General features: G+C 39.6%; 2 protein-coding genes across 2 annotated transcripts; both read left to right on the top strand.

Moving 5' to 3' along the window:
• The first annotated feature begins 4,451 nt into the window (after positions 1–4,451).
• On the top strand, positions 4,452–6,552 carry LOC116362527 (ferritin, middle subunit-like). Its single transcript, XM_031816612.1, has 4 exons — positions 4,452–4,767; positions 5,110–5,256; positions 5,488–5,613; positions 6,080–6,552. The coding sequence occupies exons 1-4, from the start codon at positions 4,666–4,668 to the stop codon at positions 6,233–6,235; spliced, it is 531 nt and encodes a 176-aa protein (XP_031672472.1). The 5' UTR covers positions 4,452–4,665; the 3' UTR covers positions 6,236–6,552.
• Positions 6,553–16,703: 10,151 nt separating this feature from the next.
• LOC116362524 (ferritin, middle subunit) lies at positions 16,704–18,887 on the top strand. The gene is made up of 4 exons (XM_031816609.1): positions 16,704–17,037; positions 17,416–17,562; positions 17,798–17,923; positions 18,345–18,887. Exons 1-4 carry the CDS (start codon positions 16,936–16,938, stop codon positions 18,498–18,500), a joined length of 531 nt encoding a protein of 176 aa, XP_031672469.1. The 5' UTR covers positions 16,704–16,935; the 3' UTR covers positions 18,501–18,887.
• Positions 18,888–25,420: the final 6,533 nt, after the last annotated feature.

Below are 25,420 nucleotides of genomic sequence, written 5' to 3'. Positions count from 1 at the left end.
GTTTTTGCAAAAATGTCTGAAAACCTGTTTTCACTTTGTCATTAGGTCGTATTGATTTATGAGAAGAAAAATGTGTTGTATCTATTTTAGAATAAGGTTGCAACAAATTGTGGAAAAAGTCAAGGGGTCTGAATCTTTTCCGAATGCACTAAATGGAGGGATTCAAACTGACATCCCGAATCCTACAAATACCACCTTGTGCGCAGTCATTTCACAACATTTCTTAATGCAATAAGGGGAGAAACACACTTTTAGTCCCTGACTTCCATTTAAACAGAACCATTGAGGGAGTGGAACATCTTGCTTCCTCTTCTGTCTCTGCTTGAGACTCCAGAATGCTGAGTCACAATGACAAGGCAGAAATACAGCCAGGGCAGAGCCTGAGTCAGTCCATACTGTAGTACAACCAAAGGGAGGTTATGACAGGAGAAAGAGTGGGAAGGAGGGAGAGAAATAGGAATAGAGGGGGAGGGGGAAACAGTACAGACTAAAAACGCTGTGTCACCCTTCAGAAGAATTCTGTAACGGTTAATCATTTATAGTATTACTATCACTTTTGTTTATAACTTTAACTTAAGAACATTCTTAGTTTGCACGATAAAATTGTAATGCTAAGAGATGGACAAAAATGTACAGGGTGTGTACCTGAACGAAAATAGGGGAGGGTCATGTAATTTGTAATTGATGAATTTTGAATATTTCTCAGTGTTTTAGAATCAGTCGCTTATTAGGCTATATATCGATGCCCGATTCCACCTGATTCTCTGCTGGGCGTGAAATATGACGTGTGCCTAAAGGTTATTGAGCGTGGTCTCAATCAAATGATTCATAGACTATAGGCTACAAAGTGCATCCTCAGAGAAGCACAGAGAAAAGTTATATTTCTAAGATAGCTGCTGGGATAGCGTAAATAAAACGAGACTGCATTACACACTCCAACGGATATTCCAACCCTGAGGCCTGCTCTGCACTTGCTGATCAAAACCCGGGTTTTTTGCTGCCTAACCAATGCTGTGCTGTGTAGGCCTACAGTGGCAGTTCAGGAGGAGAGTCAAAGAATTCCTCAGAAAATAATTTTTGATTAAGGCCTTGTCCAAAAAAATGCAACATCTTGCGCGTAGACTAGGCTATAGCCTATGTTCTGTTCAGTTTGAGAAGGAGAGCATTTGAGGTCAGTGGCGATTTCAGCATGTAAATCTTGGTGGGGAAAAAATGTATATGCATGCCAGCAAAGTAACTACACCACACCACACCACACTAAACAATACATGTATTGCACTTTAACGGTGCCCAAACTGTTAGGGCCTACATAAAGCTGTTCCAACAGCAGTCCCAACACCTTACTACTGCTATACCTGGCAGCAATACAGTTCATTCAGCCTCAATTACTGCCTTTAAAAAAACACATATTTGATATGGCTGATTTGCCATATCAGTTGTTTCTACTGACAATTGAAAAGTACAAATTATGGCATAAGGGTACGATGAGCAGACAAGAGGCAATCCGTAATTTCGATTAAGACATTAATGTGAGAGGTATGACGAACGTAGTCAATATAACTATTTGTTCAGCACTTTTGAAATGTACAGCGACAGAATTCAGATCATGGGCTTTTCAAGTGCCTTTTACTAAGAAGTTGCTTCCGTCTGGCCACTCTACCATAAAGGCTTGATTGATGGAGTGCTGCAGAGATGGTTGTCCTTCTGGAAGGTTCTCCTATCTATACAGAGGAACTAACCGCCTTAAAATTGATTTTTTTGTTGTTGTCAATATTCTGAACAAATATTGTAATCACTGTTCTGCAACATATGCTTCAACAATTAATGTATTTGCTGTGCTAGACCTAAGGGATAATGTTAGCTTTATAATTGTTATTTCATGTTCAAAATCTAGAAAACCATGCCAGATTGCTAGCTAAATTAGCCCTGGAGCATGTAATATGGCAATAAAACAAAACAAAAATGTTTGGAGATGTGTATTACACATTTATGAATAATCTAATGTTAGCATTAAATAATCAAGGACTTTAAACACTTGTTGGACAATAATTGTACAAATGAAATGCCTTTTATGGTGTCTGACGAAATTGACCATATCCACTTAGTTGCATTTAATGAAAAAAGGTTGTTCCTTTACATGGTGTTAATAGCTGATACTTTGGTGTGTCAAAAAATTATCTTCACATTTAGTTAAAATTAAGACAAATATTTGTAGAAAAAAGTTGATTGTCCCATCTTTTAAGAATCCCTGAGCTTTAAAACAGCAAAAATTATCTCTGCCCCATGGCAAAAAAACCCATAGCTTGTAGCTACACTAAATATGATATAACCAAAGATTGTTGTTATCCAGCATTTCTGGACATTACAGGTAAGCCTAATCAAAACACTGCAATAGACTCTACAACTAACCTGGTATTGGCGGTACTCTACCAGTTATCCTAAACATGTCAATTTCCAGTTGCAAGTGGTTCTAGATATACCAGAGAAAATGCAGATAGATAGTAAATAAAAATGTTTTTCTGAGTTTTCTCTGGTGTTTGTGCATTTGCCTGTTGCCTTTTCTTTGTGCACTTGTCTGTTTCCTTTTCTTTGCAGGTTTTGCCTTACACAATCTAGTGCAGGAGTATTCAATTTACCCTACGAGGTCAGGGACATCTCCCTAAAAACGGGGATATTTCCGGGGACAGGCCACCAAAAACGGGGACAGGCCACCAAAAACAGGGACGTCTGGTCACCCTACTTTAGTTGAGCTTACTAGCGCTTCGCCTGTCTACCGGAAGCGGTTGCTTTGCAACCTCTTGCTAGCTTGTGAGCATAACAAATTACTATCTAGACATCATACGATTTCGGATATGATGGTAAATTCAATCTGGAGTGCCAGAGTACGCTCTGGGCATTCGTAAATTCAGAGCGTTGTCAGATTGTCCGTTTGTAAATTCAAAGCGTTTCGCATTCGGAGCGTTCAGAGCTCACACTGGACGCTCTGGCCGAGGAGTAGGGTTGATCCGAGCGTTTTGACCTCACAACGGCAATTAAGCACCCAAGCTAACTGGCTATCTTTGGCTAGCTTGCTAGCTACTTCCAGACACAAATGAGAGAACCCCTCACTGTGACCATTTTACTCTCCCTAGCAAAGCTGGTTATGCTGTTTTCATGTTATCCAGAGCATTGGTGACTGTAACTGTGTTGCTGGCAACAATTTAATTATACTTTTTTGCAGATGTTTACTGATACCGGTTATATTCAACAGGTGTTACGGTTGTCAAATTAATCAATTAATCTGTTCTTTGGCACACTCAGATGAGAGTGCTCTGAAATCGGAGGCGATAGCCAGAGTGAATTGACAATGTTCATTGAGAACGCACAATGACTAGCTAAGCCTGATGTATTAATAGCCAACTAAATTTGTGTTTGGTAGCTAGCTAACATAACGGTACATACTGCTGCAATGATATGCTACGCGTTTCGTAAGGATAGCGTAGCAAAGATATTGTAACGTAACTTATTTGAAAATTCATTACATCGCTAAAATTTTGTCATAATTAGTTATAGCACTGAAATTGTATCCGCTCTCGTCTCACTTCGGCACCATATTTTCTGCCATTTTCTTAAAATATTATGAGGCCACGCCTGTTTTCTGAAGAATTGCCTTATGGGCCCTGAAAGCACGGAAATAATGTCCACTGCTTGAAAAGTTCATATTTTGGCTAATCTGGCATACTAACTATATCCATACTATGACCAGTAAACATACTATATACTCCAATTACATCACAAGTAGTATGGTTAGTGCGGTTAGTATGAGTATTCACAGCTGGTTCGAATACAGCAAGGTTTTTCTTTTGACTGCATTCTGGAAAAGGTCAATAATTAAGCTTCATGTGTTATTGAAACATGTGCTCTTAGAGAATGAAACAGAATTTTACAGACCTGTGTCTCAAAGTTAAATTCCTTATATAACCTAAATCAAATATAGACACAGACTATTTCTCAATTAGCCTAATATTAGAATAAATGTTCCAATTTTCTTCTAAGGATATAACAAACACACACATTTTTCAACAATAACCGCTGTTGTTAGACCTGCACTGTAGCATTGCTTTTGGCTGATACTACTGCTTTAGATGTGGATGTATGTGGCATTCCGGAAACTTTGAGAAAAATATGTTTAGTTGTGCGTGTTGTTCACACGCGTACCTGCCCTCTCGTTGGCTAGAATGGTCCCACCTGATCTTGCCTGTCTTCATTCGTTGAGCACATGTATTTCCATTGATAGAGTGGTCACTCGGCTCTCTTGTCAATATATTTAAAACAATCTTTGCTTCTGGTCATGTGTATGAGTGGGCTCGTCTTTAAATGACCCGCCTAGTTCCTGTTGAAATTCTAAATGTGATTGGCTACGCTCTGTGAGGGTGGATTTCACTGACGCATTCCGTTTGGAACAATAAATAGAGCGAACAAGGCTCCTTCCAGTTCACAAGTCTGAGAAGACGCATGAAGAAGTTCTTGCTTCAACAGTGATTGAACGGAACTCCTCTGCCTTCGTCCCGCATCATAGAACATTGCTGGTTGTCGACATAGCACTTACTTGAACTGTAATAGCAAAATAGTCGAAGAAACTCTATTTTTGTACCTTTATTTAGATATTAAAGAAAATCTGCCGAAATGGAGTCTCCGATCCGCCAGAACTATCACCACGATTGCGAAGCTGCTATCAACCGGATGATTAACTTGGAGATGTTTGCCTCCTACACCTACACTTCAATGGTAAGGAGTTTACCAAGATTACCGTTTTGTTTTACCTGTATTATTCCTGGGCCTAAATGCCTCTTTTTCACCTTTTTATTCTGTTGGCCTAGATAATTAATTGCCAAGAAATTCCGTGAAGTGGATATTCTTATTTTTTTTCAAATGCAGCGGGCAATCTATCTTTGACAGAGTGCGTAACAACTTCTTGACAGTTTAATTGGCAGGTTACAAAGTAGACTACAGACTAGACTCATTCATGCCTTTGTCATCAAGTTTAGTTGCCACAACAAGAACATAATGCTCTGTCACGTTTGACATTTTTTTTTTCTTCTAACCATACGGTTTTGTTTATCCACCCAGGCTTTCTATTTCTCCCGTGACGATGTTGCTCTGTCTGGCTTCGCGCATTTCTTCAAGGAGAACAGCGACGAGGAGCGGGAGCACGCCGACAAGCTACTCTCCTTCCAGAACAAGCGAGGTGGACGCATTTTACTCCAGGACATCAAGGTGAGCACCTGAGCGTCGAAAAACACATTTAGATTGTAGCCTGAAATAAATGTCTTTACCACTTGTACACACTCTCCTCCATGGAGTATGTTGATCTAGATATCCTGGAGTCCTGAACATACTGCCTCTAACCACTGAACTGAAAGTGTAAGGGGTGTAACTAAACGTAATCCTCACCTTAACATCTGCTAGTGGTCATTAACATTTCTGTGTTCACTCTGTCCTGTGTAGAAGCCAGAACGTGATGAGTGGGGTAATGGGCTGGAGGCCATGCAGTGTGCTCTGCAGCTGGAGAAGAATGTGAACCAGGCCCTGCTGGACCTGCACAAGATTGCCTCTGACAAGGGTGACCCCCATGTAAGTTATGGTGGAAACACATGTATGTATCACATAGAATACAGGTACTGTCTCAGGAGATGATCAGGTTGTTGTAGCTCTACTAATTAATGACATGATTGTGACCTGCTTCACATGCACACAATAGTCCACAGATGCACACTATGCCGTTAATGCAAAAGTTTGCATAAAGTGCAGCAGGTTGTCTAGTGGTTAGAGCTTTGGGCCGGTAAGAGGTTGCTGGTTTGAATCCCGGCGCTGAGAAGGTAATATGTTCCGCCCCTGAACAAGGCAGTTAACCCACTGTTCCACATTAGGATGCCAATGTCAATAAGTATTTGTTCTTAAATGACTTGCCTAGTTAAATAATAAACTGCAGACACCTCATTATCTTCCCTTAGTCCATTACCACCAGGCTCTTGTGTGTTACTGTATCTACAATGGGCTGTAGTCATTCTCTTGTCTGACCTGTGTTTTCGCTCTTTAGCTGTGCAACTTCTTGGAGACCCATTACCTGAATGAGCAGGTGGAGGCCATTAAGAAGCTGGGTGACTACATCACCAACCTCACCAAGATGGATGCTGTCAAAAACAAGATGGCAGAGTACCTGTTTGACAAGCACACCCTGGGAGGCCAGAGCTAAACTACTTTCATCCCCAGGCTACGGCCTCCAGCCTCAGACCAGGACTCCTGGCTACTCTGATAGATCCTACTGGCTTTGCATTTATAGGGAGGGGAGAGTGTTAAACTGGTGTCTTGAGATGTTTCTGTTGACAACACTACTTGTATTTGAGGCAAGGCTTCTTGTAAAACAATTAAAAAATATCACTAAAGGTTGTTTTAAGTGTTGACCTGTAGTAATGGATGTTGTATCAGTCTTCAGGTTCTTTGCGCTCTCTTACTGATCATCTTCATACCAGTGATAAATAGTGTTAATTGTAGACCTACTAGTGGCTGAGGGTCACAACAATAGGAGAAGTTTAACATGAGGTTTATGAAGGATTTTACCTATGACCACAGAGGGTGTCCTTTACTGTATCTTATAATAGTGCTATGTCAATAAAGCGACCAACTGTCAACACACGCTCCATAGGGTTGAAATGTTAACTACAGTTGATGTGTACCTTTACTCTGTGCATCACAAGTTTATTAGACAGCCTAGAGGTCAATCAAACCTGTCAACCAGCTGTGATGGGAAGTTCAGCTTTTACTGACACCTACTAAATATGTATTCATTGTGTTTCAGTTGATAATGCCCAATATTTCCCCTACAGCAAATTATGAACTGTGTGCTCCAAATAGTAATGAGTCTTCAAGCCTCTCGTTCACGCTAAGGGACTAATTGGAGCTGTCATATGGTTGCAGCGCTACTGGTAATTTACTGAAGAATCATTTTGGTAATTGACAGGCAAGCTCAACTTAAACTTGAACTGGAAAAAATGTTGATAGACATTGTTAATGTGTCCATATGGTACATGAGTTCCTATTGGCCACCTGGTTAAAGGGGAAAATGGCCTAATCAGCAATTGCATTTTTAATAATTGCTGCTATATTCTTTCCACAACTGCCACCAACATTTAAAACCAAGAAGTATTGAGTATCTATCGCAACAGCTAATGGGGATCCTAATCAAATCCCAATTACCAAATTGGGGTGATTTGGGCTGCAGAATGAAGGAAAAGCAGCCAACAAGTACTCAGCATATGTGGGAACTCCAAGACTGTTCGGAAAAGCATTCCCGATGAAGCTGGTTGAGAGAATGCCAAGAGTGTGCAAAGCGTGGCTACTTTGCAGAATCTAAAATTGTAAATATATTTGAGTTTCACACAATTTTGGTTCATGATTCCATGTGTTTTTTCATAGTTTTGATGTCTTCACTATTACTATACATTGTGGAAAAAAGTAAAAAGTTGAATGGGTAGGTTTGTCCAAACTTTTGATTGGTACTGTATATGCTTCAATAGTCTGTGCGGGAGGGAGGGGGCATGTGAGGACCTGAGCTCTATGACCATGCCTCAGAACTACCTGGCCTGAAGACTCTCCAGTCCACCTGGTTGTGCTGCTGATCCAGTTTCTGCTGTTCTGCCTGCAGCTATGGAACCCTGACCTGTTCACTAGACATGCTACCTTATCCTGGGACCTGCTGTTTCGTTTCTCCATCAACCTCTGAATGCTGGGCTATGAAAAGTTAACTGACATTTACTCCTGAGGTGCTGACATGTGTCCTCTATAACCACTGTGATTATTATTTGACCCTGCTTGTCACCTATGAACGTCTGAACATCTTGAAGAACGATCTGGCCTTAATGGTCATATACAGTGCATTCAGAAAGTATTCAGACCCATTGACTTTCTCCACATTTTGTGACGTTAAAGCCTTATTCTAAAATGGATTAATTGTTTTTCCCCCTCATCAGTATACACACAATATCCCATAATGACACAGCAAAAACAGGTTTTCAGACATTTTTGCAAATCTATATAAAAAATAAATAAATATGGAAATATTGCATTTACATAAGTATTCAGACCCGTTGCTCAGTACTTTGTTGAAGAACCTTCGGCAGTGATTACAGCCTCAAGTGTTCTTGGGTATGATGCTACAAGCTTGGCACACTTGTATTTTCTCCTATTCGTCTCTGCAGATCCTCTCAAGGTCTGTCAGGTTGGAGGTGGAGCGTCGCTACACAGCGATTTTCAGTTCTCTCTAGAGATGATCGGGTGCATGTCCGGGCTCTGGCTGGGCCACTCAAGGACATTCAGAGACATGTCCCAAAGCCACTCCTGTGTTGCCTTGGCTGTGTGCTTAGGGTCGTTGTCCTGTTGGAAGTTGCACCTTCGCCCCCAGTCTGAGGTCCTGAATGCTCTGGAGCAGGTTTTCATCAAGGATCTCTTTGTACTTTTCTTTGTTCATCTTTCCCTCGATCCTTGCTAGTCTTCCAGTCCCTGCCACTGAAAAACATTCCAACGCTATGATGCTGCCATCACCATGATTCACCGTAGGGATTGTGCCAGGTTTCCTCCAGACGTGTCACGTGGCATTCAGGCCAAAGTGTTCAGTCTTGGTTTCATCAGATCAGAGAATCTTGTTTCTCATGGTCTAAGTCTCAAGCCATGATCTGTTTCACTTGTGATTGTCTCCACACCCTCCAGGTGTCAATTATTTTCCCCGGTGTATTTATCCCTGTGTTTCCTGTCTCTCTGTGCCAGTTCGTAATGTCAAGTCAACCAGTGTTTATTTCCCGTGCCCATGATTTTTCTTATTTCTCTTTTGCCCGTCCTCCCGGTTTTGACCCTTGCCAGCAGCTTCAACTTTTAGAAGATTAGCAGGATAGTTAGGCTAATAATTTCAACCACATACAGTAAATATATTCAAGTTCACAAACATTAACTATTTGAAACTCAACCGCTTTTTCTATAATCCTGCAGATTTTTTTATATTTCTCCAACGCCTCCAACATTACGCATGCCTGCCCATCAATGGTATTGGGAATCTGCTGACACTTGAGAGCTCATCTGAATTAGAAATCAAACTCTGGTTCTCTTATTGCAGACCAAATTGTATACATTTTCCCCAGTTGTTTTTTAGAGAATATTGTATTGCAAGGTATGCTACAGTATATGTGTAGGATATGCTGTGTTGGCTAATTTGCATATGCAACTTAGTTTTTAAACGTACATTCTAGCATTCTTGACACACACATCTTTCTATCTCAACGCTTTTGCTTGGCTTTCTACGCAAAATAAATGATTGAATGTTTATTTAAGCCAGCAGCTTGTAACTTGAAATGAGACATATAATCAGTTAAAAACATGACAACAACAAAAAATGTCCCTGACAGATAGCTAATGAAACACTAGCCTCATGACCAGACAAATTGACAGTTACAGTAGCAGGCTAGGCTAGTCAAACTAACGTTTGCTAGCTTAGAAAGAAACTTGGCTAAATGGTCAACAGAGTTACCTCTTCATGGGACAATTTGTATTGCATGCTGCACTTTTCAAGTACACTCAAAAACAGATGTTTAACTCAAGCAGTTTGAGTTTTCAGACCTCACTTGAGGCTGTGTTTACATCCTAGATAGAAGCAGTGTTAAACAACACTTTTTATGAGAACATGTGCAAGAATTGAAGGTGCCAACAACTGTTATAGTTATAATAAGAATGTTTTACTGTCAAATATAAAAAATCTGCTCCTCCCTCGATCGGGATAATTTTTTCTGCTTCTGCCCACAACCTACAGGCTACTGCATATTTGAATGAATACTTGAGAGAGTAGCCCACCATTCACATTCTATTCCATATTCTGAGCCATAGGCCTATCCAAGCCTTTACACTTAATGTAGTTGGTCCAAAGTTGGCATCGCGACACTCACTTTAATTTGATTGATAATGTATTTCTATCCCAGTTCACTTTTACTACAACAAAGTAATCCGCCTCTTTGTTTTCAGCTAGACTAACACACTACTTGTTTAATTGTATTCATTATAGAATCTTCAGCTTATTAGGACTGAACATGATTTATTTTATAACCATGTATGTATGTATGTACGTATGTACGTATGTATGTATACTTTTTAATGAATTGATCGTGCAATTAAAGTGTGTAATCAAGTCAGCAGCTTCTTGACTTTACGTGCCTCGACTACTATTAAGTTAATTGAATATTACACATTATTCATGTTGTGCCATATTCTGGTCTAGTGGTAATGCTGCTGACTCTGAACCATACATGGATTCAAACCCTGCCTACACATTCATATCTGTATTCTTCTACCTTTCTGTCACCCCCCTCTCATTCATAACTTGATATCTCAATAAAGAAAGAGAAAATACTAATATATACAGTGGGGCAAACAAGTATTTAGTCAGCCACCAATTGTGCAAGTTCTCCCACTTAAAAAGATGAGAGAGGCCTGTAATCATAGGTACACTTCAACTATGACAGACACAATGAGAAAAAAAATCCAGAAATTCACATTGTAGGATATTTTATGAATTTATTTGCAAATTATGGTGGAAAATAAGTATTTGGTCAATAACAAAAGTTTATCTCAATACTTTGTTATATACCCTGTGTTGGCAATGACAGAGGTCAAACGTTTTCTGTAAGTCTTCACAAGGTTTTCACACACTGTTGCTGGTATTTTGGCCCATTCCTCCATGCAGATCTCCTCTAGAGCAGTGATGTTTTGGGGCTGTTGCTGGGCAACACGGACTTTCAACTCCCTCCAAATATTTTCTATGGGGTTGAGATCTGGAGACTGGCTAGGCCACTCCAGGACCTTGAAATGCTTCTTACGAAGCCACTCCTTCGTTGCCCGGGCAGTGAGTTTGGGATCATTGTCATGCTGAAAGACCCAAACATGTTTGGTTTATTTGCAAATTATGGTGGAAAATAAGTATTTGGTCACCTACAAACAAGCAAGATTTCTGTCTCTCATAGACCTATAACTTCTTCTTTAAGAGGCTCCTCTGTCCTCCACTCGTTACCTGTATTAATGGCACCTGTTTGAACTTGTTATCAGTATAAAAGACACCTGTCCACAACCTCAAACAGTCACACTCCAAACTCCACTATGGCCAAGACCAAAGAGCTGTCAAAGGACACCAGAAACAAAATTGTAGACCTGCACCAGGCTGGGAAGACTGAATCTGCAATAGGTAAGCAGATTGATTTGAAGAAATCAACGGTGGGAGTAATTATTAGGAAATGGAAGTCCAGGCCTGTCTGAAGTTTACTAGAGAGAATTTGGATGATCCAGAAGAAGATTGGGAGAATGTCATATGGTCAGCTGAAACCAAAATATAAATTTTTGGTAAAAACTCAACTTGTCTTGTTTAGAGGACAAAGAATGCTGAGTTGCATGCAAAGAACACCATACCTACTGTGAAGCATGGGGGTGGAAACATCATGCTTTGGGGCTGTTTTTCTGCAAAGGGACCAGGACGACTGATCCGTGTAAAGGAAAGAATGAATGGGGTCATGTATTGTGAGATTTTGAGTGAAAACCTCCTTCCATCAGCAAGGGTATTGAAGATGAAACATGGTTGGGTCTTTCAGCATGACAATGATCCCAAACTCACTGCCCGGGCAACGAAGGAGTGGCTTCGTAAGAAGCATTTCAAGGTCCTGGAGTGGCCTAGCCAGTCTCCAGATCTCAACCCCATAGAAAATCTTTGGAGGGAGTTGAAAGTCCGTGTTGCCCAGCAACAGCCCCAAAACATCACTGCTCTAGAGGAGATCTGCATGGAGGAATGGGCCAAAATACCAGCAACAGTGTGTGAAAACCTTGTGAAGACTTACAGAAAACGTTTGACCTCTGTCATTGCCAACACAGGGTATATAACAAAGTATTGAGATAAACTTTTGTTATTGACCAAATACTTATTTTCCACCATAATTTGCAAATAAATTCATTAAATATCCTACAATGTGATTTTCTGGATTTTTTTTCTAATTTTGTCTGTCATAGTTGAAGTGTACCTACGATGAAAATTACAGGCCTCTCTCATGCTTTTAAGTGGGAGAACTTGCACAATTGGTGGCTGACTAAATACTTTTTTGACCCACTGTATAAAGAAATACATTTTTTCAAAACCATGTACTACCCAGACATGGTGAAGGGAACATAAATAGAATAATGGGTTTTGACATTGGTGGTGACTTTCTGAACTGTTATAGTTAGACAAACTGTTTCAAGTAATACATAAAAATTGGTATTTGAGTTCTGATTGACTACATTGACAACATTTTCAGAAAGGTTGTTGTATTTTCCCTTAAATTCACCAGAAACAACCATTCACAACTATTTGTTTAAAAATGCCTTAGTAAGTTACACAGTATATGTAAGTTACATAGTTTAGGGTTTGTTCCTGCTGTTCTCTCCTTCTTCCCTTCTTCCTTTTCTTCAAATCTGGTATCAGCCGGTCTTCGCCCATTCATCATCCCTCATGTCTGTTTCTGCAGTCACAAAACTGCACCTCCTGTTTACAGTGGTAAACAGCTTGAGTGAACTATCTTCATTTTTCCACCATTGTTGGTCTCAAGGTAGTTATTTTCCGTTATCACAGTGACAATGGTGGACATTGTCACTGTGATAACAGAACAGAACTACCTCGATACTCCAATTAGTATGATATGTTTTGTATGGTGTGTATTAATTTGTGGGTGTCCATCATCCATTTCATATTATATTTGACAAATTGTAATTTGTACAACATGTTACGAATTGCTAAACATATGATATGTTTAGAATTCCAATTTGTTGTGGCTAACGTTAGCCCGGTGGCTAGGTGCTAACATTAGCTAGGTGGATAAATTTAGCTAGGCTAGGGGTTAAGGGTTAAGGTTAGGTCTAAGGTTAAGGTTAGGAGTTAGGTTAAAGGGTTAGGGTTAGGGGAAGGGTTAGCTAACATGCTAAGTAGTTTCAAAGTAGCTAAATAGTAGTAAATCGTTGCAAAGTTGATAATTAGAAAAAAAGCTCAAGTTGTCTGTGATGAGTTACAAGAAACCATTGGGATGCTAGACGTTCGCCTTATATGCTCACCCAAACTTATCCTTTAAGCATGACACATCATTTAGTCAAAAAGTGATGTCCCTTTTCGCAAAAAAAAAAGGAATGCCAAGTATGTCACAGCCCTTTTTGTAACACTGGTTTAAGCACAAGTCTACTGTCACTCCCAACAGTCTGATCGTCTCATTGTCTCCAAATCATTGTTTGCGCTCATAATGAAAACATTACACTATAAAGTGAGGTTCAGTCTAAAACTGTTGATCAAAGTAACAGAGAGCAGGGCACATACTTCAAGGATTATCTATGTTGAAGATACAATGAACCTAGATACAAACAATTAACCTAGATAGTAGCTTGACAAACTGATAGATAGAGCCTGTTTTGGCTTACATTTTAGGAAAAAGGGGGTCCTGTTCTAAAACAATTGGAGTAGAGCTACTACCTTACATACTAGGCCAGGAAAGACCAGGGGCTGTATAAATCAGTGGAAGCTGGGGGGAGGAGCTTCCCCATCCATGTAATGTTATTCAATGTGATCTAAAAGGCTAAACTGATCCTAACCCGGCACTCTTACTCTGAGAGGCTTGATGCATACTGCCCCAGAAGACCTAAGTAGTGTTCGAATACCCATACTAACATGCTGTATACTACATACTTAATGAGTACATACTGCGTACAATATACTATTAGTTCATAGGGCTCCCAAGTGGGGCAGCGGTCTATAGCACTGCATCTCAGTGCAAGCGGCGTCACTATAGTACCTGGTTTAAATCCAGCATGTATCACATCCGGCAGTAATGGGCCCAGTGTAGTCCGGGTTTGGTAATTGAAAATAATAATATTATTACTGCTGCAAAGATACGCTATGCGGTTTGTAAGGATAGCGTAGCTAAAGAATTGTAACATAACTTATTTGAAAATTCATTACATCGCTGAACATTTCTTAACATTTGTCATAGTTAGTTAAAAGCAATGAAATTGTATCCGCTCTTTGTCTGACTTTGGCAAAATTTTCTGCCATTTTTAAAAAATCTGAAAACGTTGTGAGGCCACGGCCGTTTTCTGAAGAATTGCATTATGGACCCTGAAAGCACGGAAATAATGTCCACTGCTTGTATACTACGTATTTTGGCAAATTTTGTATGACATCCGGGAACTTCTGGCATACTAACTATATCCATACTATGACCAATAACCATACTACATACTCCACTTCCATCACAAATAGTATGGTTAGTGCAGTTAGCATGAGTTTTCGAACACAGCTCTAGTTCTTATGAATACCAATGACGTTTCAACTACATGGCTGTATTGAGCAATAACCCAGCACCCTGAAAGCACCCTGTCAACAGTTGTGGAAGATCAGGTCATGTGAACTGAAGTTGTTACGATGGTACCTTTTTTTATTACTTTATTACTTGATTTATTTTCATTTAGCTGTAAAACGTTTTCCACTTCACAGTTTTAGCTTAATAACATATGTGTGGTTAGACGTATGTAGCTACTGATTTTGTGTAGTTATTTCGAATGTAATCAACTTTGACGTACCATTTGTGAAGTACAATATGTTATTTGACACCGAAAGGTGTATCAACAAATACCATTTCTACAAAAGCCAGCCTTTCTTTCTTTCTCTGTCCACTACTTTATTCCCATACCTCATTCTGAAAATGTTATTGATATAAAAAATATGTGATAAACCCTACAGTTTTTGTTTTGACTGCATTCTGGAAAAGCTACATATGCTATTGAAACATGTGCTCTTAGAGAATGAAACAGAAGTTTACAGAACTGCGTCTCAAAGTTCAATTCCTTTTATATCCTAAATCAAACGCAGATGTAGACTATTTCTAAATTAGCCTAATATTAGAATGAATGTTTAAATTCTTCCTATTTTCTTCAAAGGATACAACAAACACAGACCTTTTTCAACAATAACCGCTGTAGTTAGACCTGCACTGTAGCATATTGCTTTTGCCTGATACTATGGCTTTAGGTGTTACCAATAGAATTTTACTTTTTAATAAACCACGTTTTTTTAAATAAAAAAATAACAGACCGAGATGAAGCCTTCAAGGCGAGAGCTTTTACTTTGCCCAAAATCTTTCAGCGTGAGATAATCCCATTTTATTTTCTAATTACATGAGGATTTTGATTGAATATAAGTTTCGTAATGTTTAAGCTGTTACAAATGTACTGATATATGTGGATGCACGTGGCATTTCGGCAACTTTGAGAAAAACGACTTTTAGTGTTGCTCACACTCATACCTGCCCTCTCATTAGCTAGAATGGTCCCCACCTGTTCCTGTCTTCAATCATTGAGCACATGCATTGCCATTGTGGTCACTCGGCTCTCTTGTTAATATAATAAATTATTTTTGCTTCAGTGTATGAGTGGTTAAGTCATTTATATATATATATATATATATATATATATATATATATATATATATATATATATATATATATATTTATTAATTATTATGAGCACAACAATACAAACAAATATACAAAGAAGAGTACATAAACCTAACAGACAGGGGTATTACATATCAAGATTCCTTTTCAATTAGTTAAACACTTTTTATTTAATGTTTTTACTTCACCTTTATTTAACCAGGTAGGCCAGTTGAGAACAAGTTCTCATTTACAATTGTGACCTGGCCAAGATAAAGCAAAGCAGTGCGACACAAACAATAACACAGAGTTACACATGGAATAAACAAACATACAGTCAATAACGCAATAGAATATATATATATATATATAGTGTGTGCAAATGAGGTAAGATTAGGGAGGTAGGACAATACATTGGCCGTAATGGCGAAGTGATTACAATTTAGCAATAAAACACTGGAGTGATAGATGTGCAGAAGGAGAATGTGGAAGTAGAGATACTGGGGTGCAAAGGAGAAGAAAAAAAAAGTAACAATATGGGGATGAGGTAGTTGGATGGGCTACTTACAAATGGGCTATGTACAGGTTCAATGATATGTGACCTGCTCTGACAGTTGGTGTTTAAAGATAGTGAGGGAGATATGAGTCTCTTATATTGCTTTTTTGTTTTTACATTTACTGATCTTTTCAAAATAATATTTAAATTCTATCTTAAATAATGTTAAGAGGGGTTTGTTATTTGCCCACTTCATTGTATGGATAAAGAATCTTCCATGAAAGATAAACAAATGAACAATGAAAGTTAAATCAGGGTCCATATCATTTGGATCAAAATAAAAGGTAATATCAGAGTCTCTCAGATTAACATTAATAGTCTTCTCTTTAAGAACAAATCTTCTAACTCACTCCAAAATCTTCTGACATAAGAGCATAAGTATACAATCTGGAATAAGAAAGACATAAAACACAAAAACAAGTTTTTATTTTTTCTGATTTGACAACAACATTATTTGGATTAAACAATTATTGAATAATGATGGCCAACGATATGATTATCATGAATTCATGAGAACACACAATGTTACATTCACTCCTGAGGAATGGGATCGTCATCAAATGATCCGCCAAGTTCCTGTTGAAATTCTAAAGGTGATTGGCTACGCTCTGTGAGGGTGGATTTCACTGACGCATTCGGGTTGGAACAATAAATAGAGCGAACAAGAATCCCTACAGTTCACAAGTCTGAGAAGACGCATGAAGAAGTTCTTGCTTCAACAGTGATTGAACGGAACTCCTCTGCCTTCGTCCCGCATTATAGAAAATTCCGGATTGATAACATAACACTTACCTGAACTATAATAGCAAGATCGTCGAATAAACCATTGTTTTGTACCGTTCATTTAGATATTAAAAAAAATCTGCCAAGATGGAGTCTCAGATCCGCCAGAACTATCACCACGATTGCGAAGCTGCCATCAACCGGATGATCAATTTGGAGATGTTTGCCTCCTACACCTACACTTCAATGGTAAGGAGTCTACCAAGATGACCGTTTTGTTGATCTACCTGTTTTATTATTATGCCTGCGCCTAAATTCCACTTTTCACCTGACTTTCCTGTAGCCAATAACCTCAACTCCGTTAAATACACATTTGAGTTATACTTGGCTTGGCTATTAATTGCCTCCAGGTAGGTATAACATCCAAATGAAGCCGGGAATCTATCCTACCTTGGACAGAGCGCGTAACAACTCCTTGACAGGTTAATTGTCAGGTTACCAAGTAGACTACAGACTAGATTTATTCATGCCTATATCGTCAAGCTTAGTTACCACAACATGTACAGAATACCGAGTCATGTTTGGCTTTTTTCTTCTAACTACAATGTTCTATGTTTATCCACCCAGGCTTTCTATTTCTCCCGTGACGATGTGGCTCTGCCTGGCTTCGCGCATTTCTTCAAGGAGAACAGCGATGAGGAGCGGGAGCACGCGGAGAAGCTACTCTCCTTCCAGAACAAGCGAGGTGGACGCATTTTACTCCAGGACATCAAGGTAAGCCCTTGAGCATAGGAAACACATTTTAGATTGTAGACTGATAGAAAATGTTTTTACTCCATGGAGGAAAGTTTCTCCAGCGTTAAGTTGATCTAGCTAGAGAACCTGTAGTCCTGAACATACTGTCTCTAACCACTGAACTGAGTGTGAGAAGTGTAACTGTTCACTTTATCCTGACCTTAACGTCTGCTAGTATTCCCTAACCCTCCTGTGTTCACTCTGTCCTGTGTAGAAGCCAGAACGCGATGAGTGGGGCAATGGGCTGGAGGCCATGCAGTGTGCTCTGCAGCTGGAGAAGAATGTGAACCAGGCCCTGCTGGACCTGCACAAGATTGCCTCTGACAAGGTTGACCCCCATGTAAGTTATGGTAACCATGTATGTATCACATAGAATACAGGTACTGTCCCAGGAGATGATAACTAATGACACAGGATTGTGTGACCTGCTGCTTTGCAAGTACACGATAGTCCAGATGCATACTATGCACACAATGCAGCTAATGCATAAGGGGCGGCAGGTTGCCTAGCGGTTAGAGCGTTGCTCCAGTAACCAAAAGGTTGCTGGATCGAATCCTCTAGCTGACAAGCTAAAAATCTGTTCTGCCCCTGAACAAGTTAGTTAACCCACTGTTCCACGTTAGGATGTTCTTGTACATTTTTAACTGACTTGCTTATAGTTATATCTGCACTTATGCCATTACCACCAGGCTCTTGTGTGTTACTGTATCTACAATGGTCTGTAGTCATTCTCTTGTCTGACCTGTGTTTTCCCTCTTTAGCTGTGTGACTTTCTGGAGACCCATTACCTGAATGAGCAGGTGGAGGCCATTAAGAAGCTGGGAGACCACATCACCAACCTCACCAAGATGGATGCTGTCAAAAACAAGATGGCAGAGTACCTGTTTGACAAGCACACCCTGGGAGGCCAGAGCTAAACCACTTCCATCCCCAGGCTACGGCCTACAGCCTCAGACCAGGACTCCTGGCTTCTCTGATAGATCCTACTGGCTTTACATTTATAGGGAGGGGAGTGTTGAACTGGTGCAGTGCAACACACCTATAACATTGAGGTGTTTCTGTTGACAACACTATTGTATTTTGGAGGCAAGGCATCTTGTAAAACAATTAAAAAGATCACAAATGTTTTTGTTTAAGATTTCTAAGTGTTGACCTGTAGTGATGATTCAGTCTATTCAGGTTCTTTGCTCTGTCTTAATGAGCATCTTCATACCAGTGATAAATACTGACAATTGTAGACCTACTAGTGGCTGAGGGTCATAACAATAGGAGAAGTTTAATAAAGGATGTTACGTCTGACCACAGAGGGTGTCCTTTACCGCATTTTGTAGTAGTGCCATGTCAATGAAGAACCCAACTGTCAACTCTAGGTCCATAGGAGTGAAATGGGTAACTACAGTTGCTGTAGATCTTCACTCTGCATATCCCAAGTTTATAAAATGGCCAACAGGTCAATCAAACCCTTTTGGGTAAATCCGTTAGCCAGCTGTTATGGTGTATTTCTCTAATGATAACGTTCGGCTCTTACTGACACACGCAATCTTCACTCAGTTAATTTCAGTTGGCAATGCACACTAGTTCCCCTACAGCAAACTCTGAACTGAATACTCAATAGTAAATCTACAAGCCTCTCATTCATCATTATTGGAGCTGTCACATGGTTGCAAAGATTACTGAAGTCTACCATTTTGGTAAATAACAGGCAAGCTTAACTTTAATACTTTAAACTGAAAAAATATTGCTATAATTGTTGGTGTCCAAATAGTAACTGTTTCTGGTGGGTAGACCATTTGGTTAAAGGGGAAAATGGCCTAATGAGAACCGTGTCAAATCAACAATGGCATTTTTGAAAACTGCAACTATTCTCTTTTCACAACTGCCACCAACATTTACAACCAAAAAGTATTGACATGGTAAAATAATTGAGTCCATTTAAATAAAATATGTTGGTGTTCACTGAGTTGGTTTATATTTAGGGTAATGTTTTGCAGCTAAGTCTATTTCCAAATCTCTTTTACCTGTGCTAAGGCAACACAGAGGGCCAGAGATTTGTGATAACCTGACACTCCCAAAAAAGCCACTAGATGGATATGATTAAATAGCATATTCCTTAATTGACCAACATTGGTATTAGTTATGGATCCCATGTAGCTGTTGTCAAGGCAGCATTTACTCTAAATGGGGTCCAGCAAAATAAAGGCAGTTCGATACATTACAAAACAGATTTCAGTCCTCTACCACACAAAATCCATTGTGTGTCTATATTGCATATGTTATAGTGTCTGTGCCGATGTGTCTCTTCTCAGTCCCTGCTGTCCCATAAGTTGTATTTTTATCTTTTTTTAAAGTCTTATTTTACTGCTTGCATGAGCTACTTGATGTGGAATAGTAGACATGTCATGGCTCTATGTGGTACTGTGCACCTCCCATAGCCTGTTCTGGATGTGGGGACTGTGAAGAGACCTGGTGGCATGTCTTGTGGGGTATGCATTGGTGTCTGAGTTGTGTGCTAGTAGTTTAAACTGACAGCTCGGTGCATTCATGTCAATACTTCTCACAGATACAAGTAGTGATGAAGTAAATATCTCTACTTTGAGCCATGAGAGATTGACATGCATAATATTGTTAGCTCTCGTGTACATTTCTGGGCCAATTGTAATGTTCCTAAGTCCTTTTTTGTGGCACCTGACCACACGACTGGACAGTAGTCCAGGTGCGACAAAACAAGGGCCTGTAGAACCTACCTTGTTGATAGTGTTAAGGCAGAGCAGTGCTTTATTATGGACAGACCTATCCCCATCTTAGCTACCGTTGTATCAATATGTTTTGACCATGACAAAAGTTTACTCTCAACTTGTTACATTTCCACATTATTCATTACAAGATTTAGTTGAGGTTTAGGGTTTAGTGTTTTAGTTCAACATACATAGACACACATAGACACACAGGCTTGCCAGTGGCAAGTCATTAGTAAAGATTGAAAAAGTAAGGGACCTAGACAGCTGCTCTTGGGAATGCCTGACTCTACCTAGATTATGTTGGGGGCTTCCATTAAAGAACACACTCTGTGTTCTGTTAGACATGTAACTCCAGATCCACAATATAGCAGGGGACGTAAAGCCATAACACATACACTTTTTCCAGCAGCAGATTATGATCAATATTGTGAAAAGCTAAAGTGTTTTATTTTATGTTTCTGTATTTTTAAATCTTTATTTAACTAGGCAAGTCAGTTAAGAACAAATTCTTATTGACAATGATGGACTACCCCGGACGACGATGTGCCAATTGTGCACCGGCCTATGGGACTCCCAATCACGGCTGGATGTAATACAGCCTGGACTTGAATCAGGGACTGTAGTGACACCTCTTGTACTGAGATGCAGTGCCTTAGACTGCTGCGCCACTCGGGAGCCCTAACAAAACATCTCCCACAATCTTTTAATTATCAATTTCTCTCAGCCAATCATCAGTAATTTGTGTAAGTGCGTACATGTTGAATGCCCTTCCCTGTAAGCGTACTGAAAATCTGTTGTTAATTAATTTACTGTGAAATAGCATTGTATCTGGTCAATCACAATTTTTTTCAAAAGTTTACTAAGGGTTGGTAACAGCCTGATTGGTCAGCTGTTTGAGCCAGTAAAGGGTGCTTTGCTATTCTTGGGTAATGGAATGACTTTTGCTTCCCTTCAGGGCTGAGGGTGCACACTTTCTGTAGGCTTATGTTGAAGAGAGGGCAAATAGGAGTTGCAATATCGTCCGTCCGCTGTCAGCCTCAGTCATTTTCCATCCAAGTTGTCAGACCCAGGTGGCTTGTCATTGATGACAGACCTTTTTTTCACCTCTTCCACACTCACTTTATGGAATTCAAAATAACAATGCATGTCTTTTATAATTTGCTCAGTTATGCACAGATGTGTAAGTTCAGAATTAGTTGTTGGCATGTCATACCCAAGTTTTCCAATCTTGCCAATGAAAAAAGCATCAATGTAATTGGCAATATCAGTGGGTTTTGTGGTGAATGAGCCATCTGATTCAATGAATGATGGAGCCCGAGTTTGTCTTTTTGTCCAACATTTCATTTAATGTACTTCAAAGCTTTTTTACTATCATTTTTCCTATAATTTATCTTTGTTTCATAGTACATTTTCTCCTTCTCCTTTTTGTTCACTTTAGTCACATGATTTCTGAATTTATTGTACAGTATGTTTGCCAGTCAGCTGTGCAGCCAGGCTTATTTGCCATTCCCTTTGCCTCATCCTTCTCAACCATACCATTTTCCAATTCCTCATCAATCCACGGGGATTTAACAAATTTTTTTTGCAGTCATGTTCTTAATGGCTGCATGCTTATTAATAACTGGAATAAGTCATTTCATAAATGCGTCAAGTGCAGTATCTGGTTGCTCCTCATTACACACCACAGAACAGCATATATTCTTTACATCTTCAACATAGGAATCACTACCTAAGCTGTCATTTTTGACTGAGACTGTAAAAGCATGCTTTAAGCCATGTACATTTGTTGATTGCTAGGCGTACAAATACCATTATTTCTTGGTGTACAGTATTTGAAACAAGGTCTTGTTTGGCTTCAACCGGACTAGATTGTGAACAACTCTTGGCAGAATGCGTTGCTTTACTACCGTGAAGGTGATCAGCACAATATTGTTTGAACTGCAGTACCCCAAACGATTCGTTCTCGAGTTTGTTCAGCAGAGGCTGTTTATGTTTTGGTTCTACAAAGCTGTGACCATCATAACATTCAATAATCAATTAATTGCATTCAATATAGTTTTCTTCTCTATGCTGCCTGCAGCATGATCTATTTTGCCTATGCCCATATGACAGACAGTTGTTGGTCGGAGCCTATCACCAAAGGATCACATATTAATCGTGCTGGATAATTCATTGCGGCCAGTAAGGTCAAAAAAACATCTCAAATGAGTCACTCAAAAAAAAACGAATCATGAGTTCAGAAGTCTTGAGTCAGTAAAAAGTTGTTCAAAAATAATTATTTGTTCTTGAACTGCACGTCATTAGCCAGAGGTGACACCGCAGGTTCCAAGGTGGTGTGGCAAAATGTGTATGTGTCTTTTCTGGGGCCTAGAGTGTTTCCTGATCTCATGACCTGGTTAGGTATGGGTCCAGGGTCCTGTTCGTAGGCCATGACAAAATATTATTGTTTTAGATAGCTTCCCTTTTCATCTGTGCTATCACTATAGGACTGGGAGTTTTCTTGTCAGGTTATGTGGATTGGAAACACTCCTGACCTAAGGTGGATCAAACTCTTTCAAACTACCACAAACCTTGCTCTTACTCATTCTAAATCTGATACCAAAAGAGCCAGAGACAACAACTTCAATGGAGAACATACTCTGTAGTTTAATGAACTACTATAGCAGGGATGAGCGTTATGCAAAGAAAATAAACAATGTCTTTAAGTATATATTTCCCTCTATGCACAATGTTAAGCAATGGACAGACAGGTTTAAATTGTATGACATAAAACCTATTATTTGTTCATCTGATTACAGTGCTCTTCTAAAATGATTCTTTCTAGAAGATTTATGTAAGGCAGAGTTACAATTAAGACAGTAGACTTTGTAATAACTTTTTTTGAATGCTCAAGTCATGAAAGCCCAAACCTTTTGTTGTCCTGGTCTCCATCTGGTCCACCAGAGGTTTGTTCAGTGGGGCTCACTATAGGAACTGATTGCCTGTAAAATCCATATATACATTCATTAAATCAACTACTTTCAACATTTTCATTGAAAATAATATCCCCCTTTTCATGACGCAGATTTGATTGAATGTCATTCATTTTATTCCATTCTATTCTAACCAAACTTGCTTTACCAGTTCATGTCAGTAGGTGTCACTGTGCACAAACTAGTCGAAAAAGACTGATGCCATGAGATCTGCCTGTCTCTGTGTATGTGAAAGTTCAGGTTGTGTTAGCTAGAATCCATCAATTCATTCTTTCTGCATTAGCCATCCATGTGTTATGGGTGAACAAATGTGTTTTTTAGGATTTTTATTTTAAAGACAGTGAAATTTGCACCACAAACATTTGTAAATAACCACCAGAATTGGAAATAAAATAATATGCCAACAAACATACTGGACTAACAAACTGGCTAACAAACCTGTTCAGGAACATCAGTATCCCTTGGCTTTGGGTAGCAGCATGAGATCATTTCATCTTTATTTTGTGCCAAACACATTTATTCAGTGAGTCTATTGATAAAAGTCACCTTGTCCGAGAGAGATTTACATGTTTATCAAAACCTCACACCAAGATAAGCCTACACGAAACACAGCCCTTATTTGAAGTCTTTCTAAAATCCTCTATGGGAAAGATGATTGGTGGAAAAATGATTGGAACCATCACGTGTAGTAACCAAAAAAGTGTTAAATAAATCAAAATATATTTGCGATTTGAGATTCTTCAAAGTAGCCATGCTTTGCCTTGATGGCAACTTTGCACACTCTTGGCATTCTCTCAACCAGCTTCACCTGGAATGCCAACCCCCCCCCCCCCCCCATTGTGCCTAAGCCCTACGAACATGCATCAGAACTACCTGGCCTGAAGACTCCCCAGTCCACCTGGTCCACCTGCTGCTGCTCCAGTTTCTGTTGTTCTGCCTGCAGCTATGGAACCCTGACCTGTTCATCAGACATGCTACCTTATCCCGGGACCTGTCGTTTAGTTTCTCCTCTGTCTCCATCGACCTCTCAACCTTTGAATGCTCAGCTATGAAAAGCCAACTGACATTTACTCCTGAAGTGCTGACCTGTTGCATCCTCTATAACCACTGTGATTATTATTTGAACCTGCTGGTCACCTATGAACGTCTGAACATCTTGAAGAACGATCTGGCCTTAATGGTCATATACAGTGCATTCAGAAAGTATTCAGACCCATTGACTTTTTCCACATTTTGTGATGTTAAAGCCTTGTTCTAAAACTGATTTATATATTTTTCCCCCTCATCAGTCTACACACAATACCCCATAATGACACAGCAAAAACAGGCTTTCAGACATTTTTTGAAATCTCTATTATGAAAAAAAATCTGGAAATATCACATTTACATAAGTATTCAGACCCTTTACTCAGAACTTTGTTGAAGAATTCCTTTGGCAGGGATTACAGCCTCTAGGGGTCTTGGGTACAAGTTTTACACAGCTGTATTTGTCCCTTTCTTCTCTGCAGATCCTCTCAAGCTTTGTTAGGTTGGATGGGGAGCTACACAGATATTTCCATGTCTCTCCAGAGATATTCGATCAGGTTAATGTACGGGCTCTGGCTGGGTCACTCAAGGACGTTCAGAGACCTGTCCCGAAGCTACTCCTGCGTTGTCTTGGCTGTGTGCTTAGGGTCATTGTCCTTTTGGAAGGTGAATCTTTGCCCCAGTCTGAGGTCCTGAATGCTCTGGAGCAGGTTATCATCAAGGATCTCTCTGTACTTTTCTCCATTCATCTTTCCCTCGATCCTTACTAGTCTCCAAGTCCCTGCTACTAAAAAACATCCCCACAGCATGATGCTGCCATCACAATGATTCACTGTAGGGATGTTGCCAGGTTTGCTCCAGACGTGACACTTGTCATTCAGGAATTCAGTACATTTGAATGACACTAAGTGGCAGTGTTTTACAACTAATGCCAGTTTGGCTGAGGCTGATGCCATGCCGGTGTTTGTTCACATGCATATACACACACTCTCATTCAGATCAACACAAACAAGAACACACACATACATGTAATAGTGCCAGACATGCACACAAACATATACAGTTGGCATTGCGGTTATGATTTTAGTTGTCCTTGATGTC

This window comes from Oncorhynchus kisutch, unplaced genomic scaffold, assembly GCF_002021735.2.
Source record: "Oncorhynchus kisutch isolate 150728-3 unplaced genomic scaffold, Okis_V2 scaffold836, whole genome shotgun sequence".
In the NCBI taxonomy this organism is placed as follows: Eukaryota; Metazoa; Chordata; class Actinopteri; order Salmoniformes; family Salmonidae; genus Oncorhynchus; species Oncorhynchus kisutch.
Note: the sequence above shows the minus strand (reverse complement) of the source record. Positions and strands in the feature narration are given on the sequence as shown.

Coding starts and splice junctions, on each gene's coding strand:
- LOC116362527 (XM_031816612.1), top strand. CDS start 4,666: ATGGAGTCTCCGATCCGCCAGAACTATCACCACGATTGCGAAGCTGCT. Junction 4,768..5,109: donor CCTACACCTACACTTCAATG/GTAAGGAGTTTA, acceptor TTATCCACCCAG/GCTTTCTATTTCTCCCGTGA. Junction 5,257..5,487: donor TTTTACTCCAGGACATCAAG/GTGAGCACCTGA, acceptor TGTCCTGTGTAG/AAGCCAGAACGTGATGAGTG.
- LOC116362524 (XM_031816609.1), top strand. CDS start 16,936: ATGGAGTCTCAGATCCGCCAGAACTATCACCACGATTGCGAAGCTGCC. Junction 17,038..17,415: donor CCTACACCTACACTTCAATG/GTAAGGAGTCTA, acceptor TTATCCACCCAG/GCTTTCTATTTCTCCCGTGA. Junction 17,563..17,797: donor TTTTACTCCAGGACATCAAG/GTAAGCCCTTGA, acceptor TGTCCTGTGTAG/AAGCCAGAACGCGATGAGTG.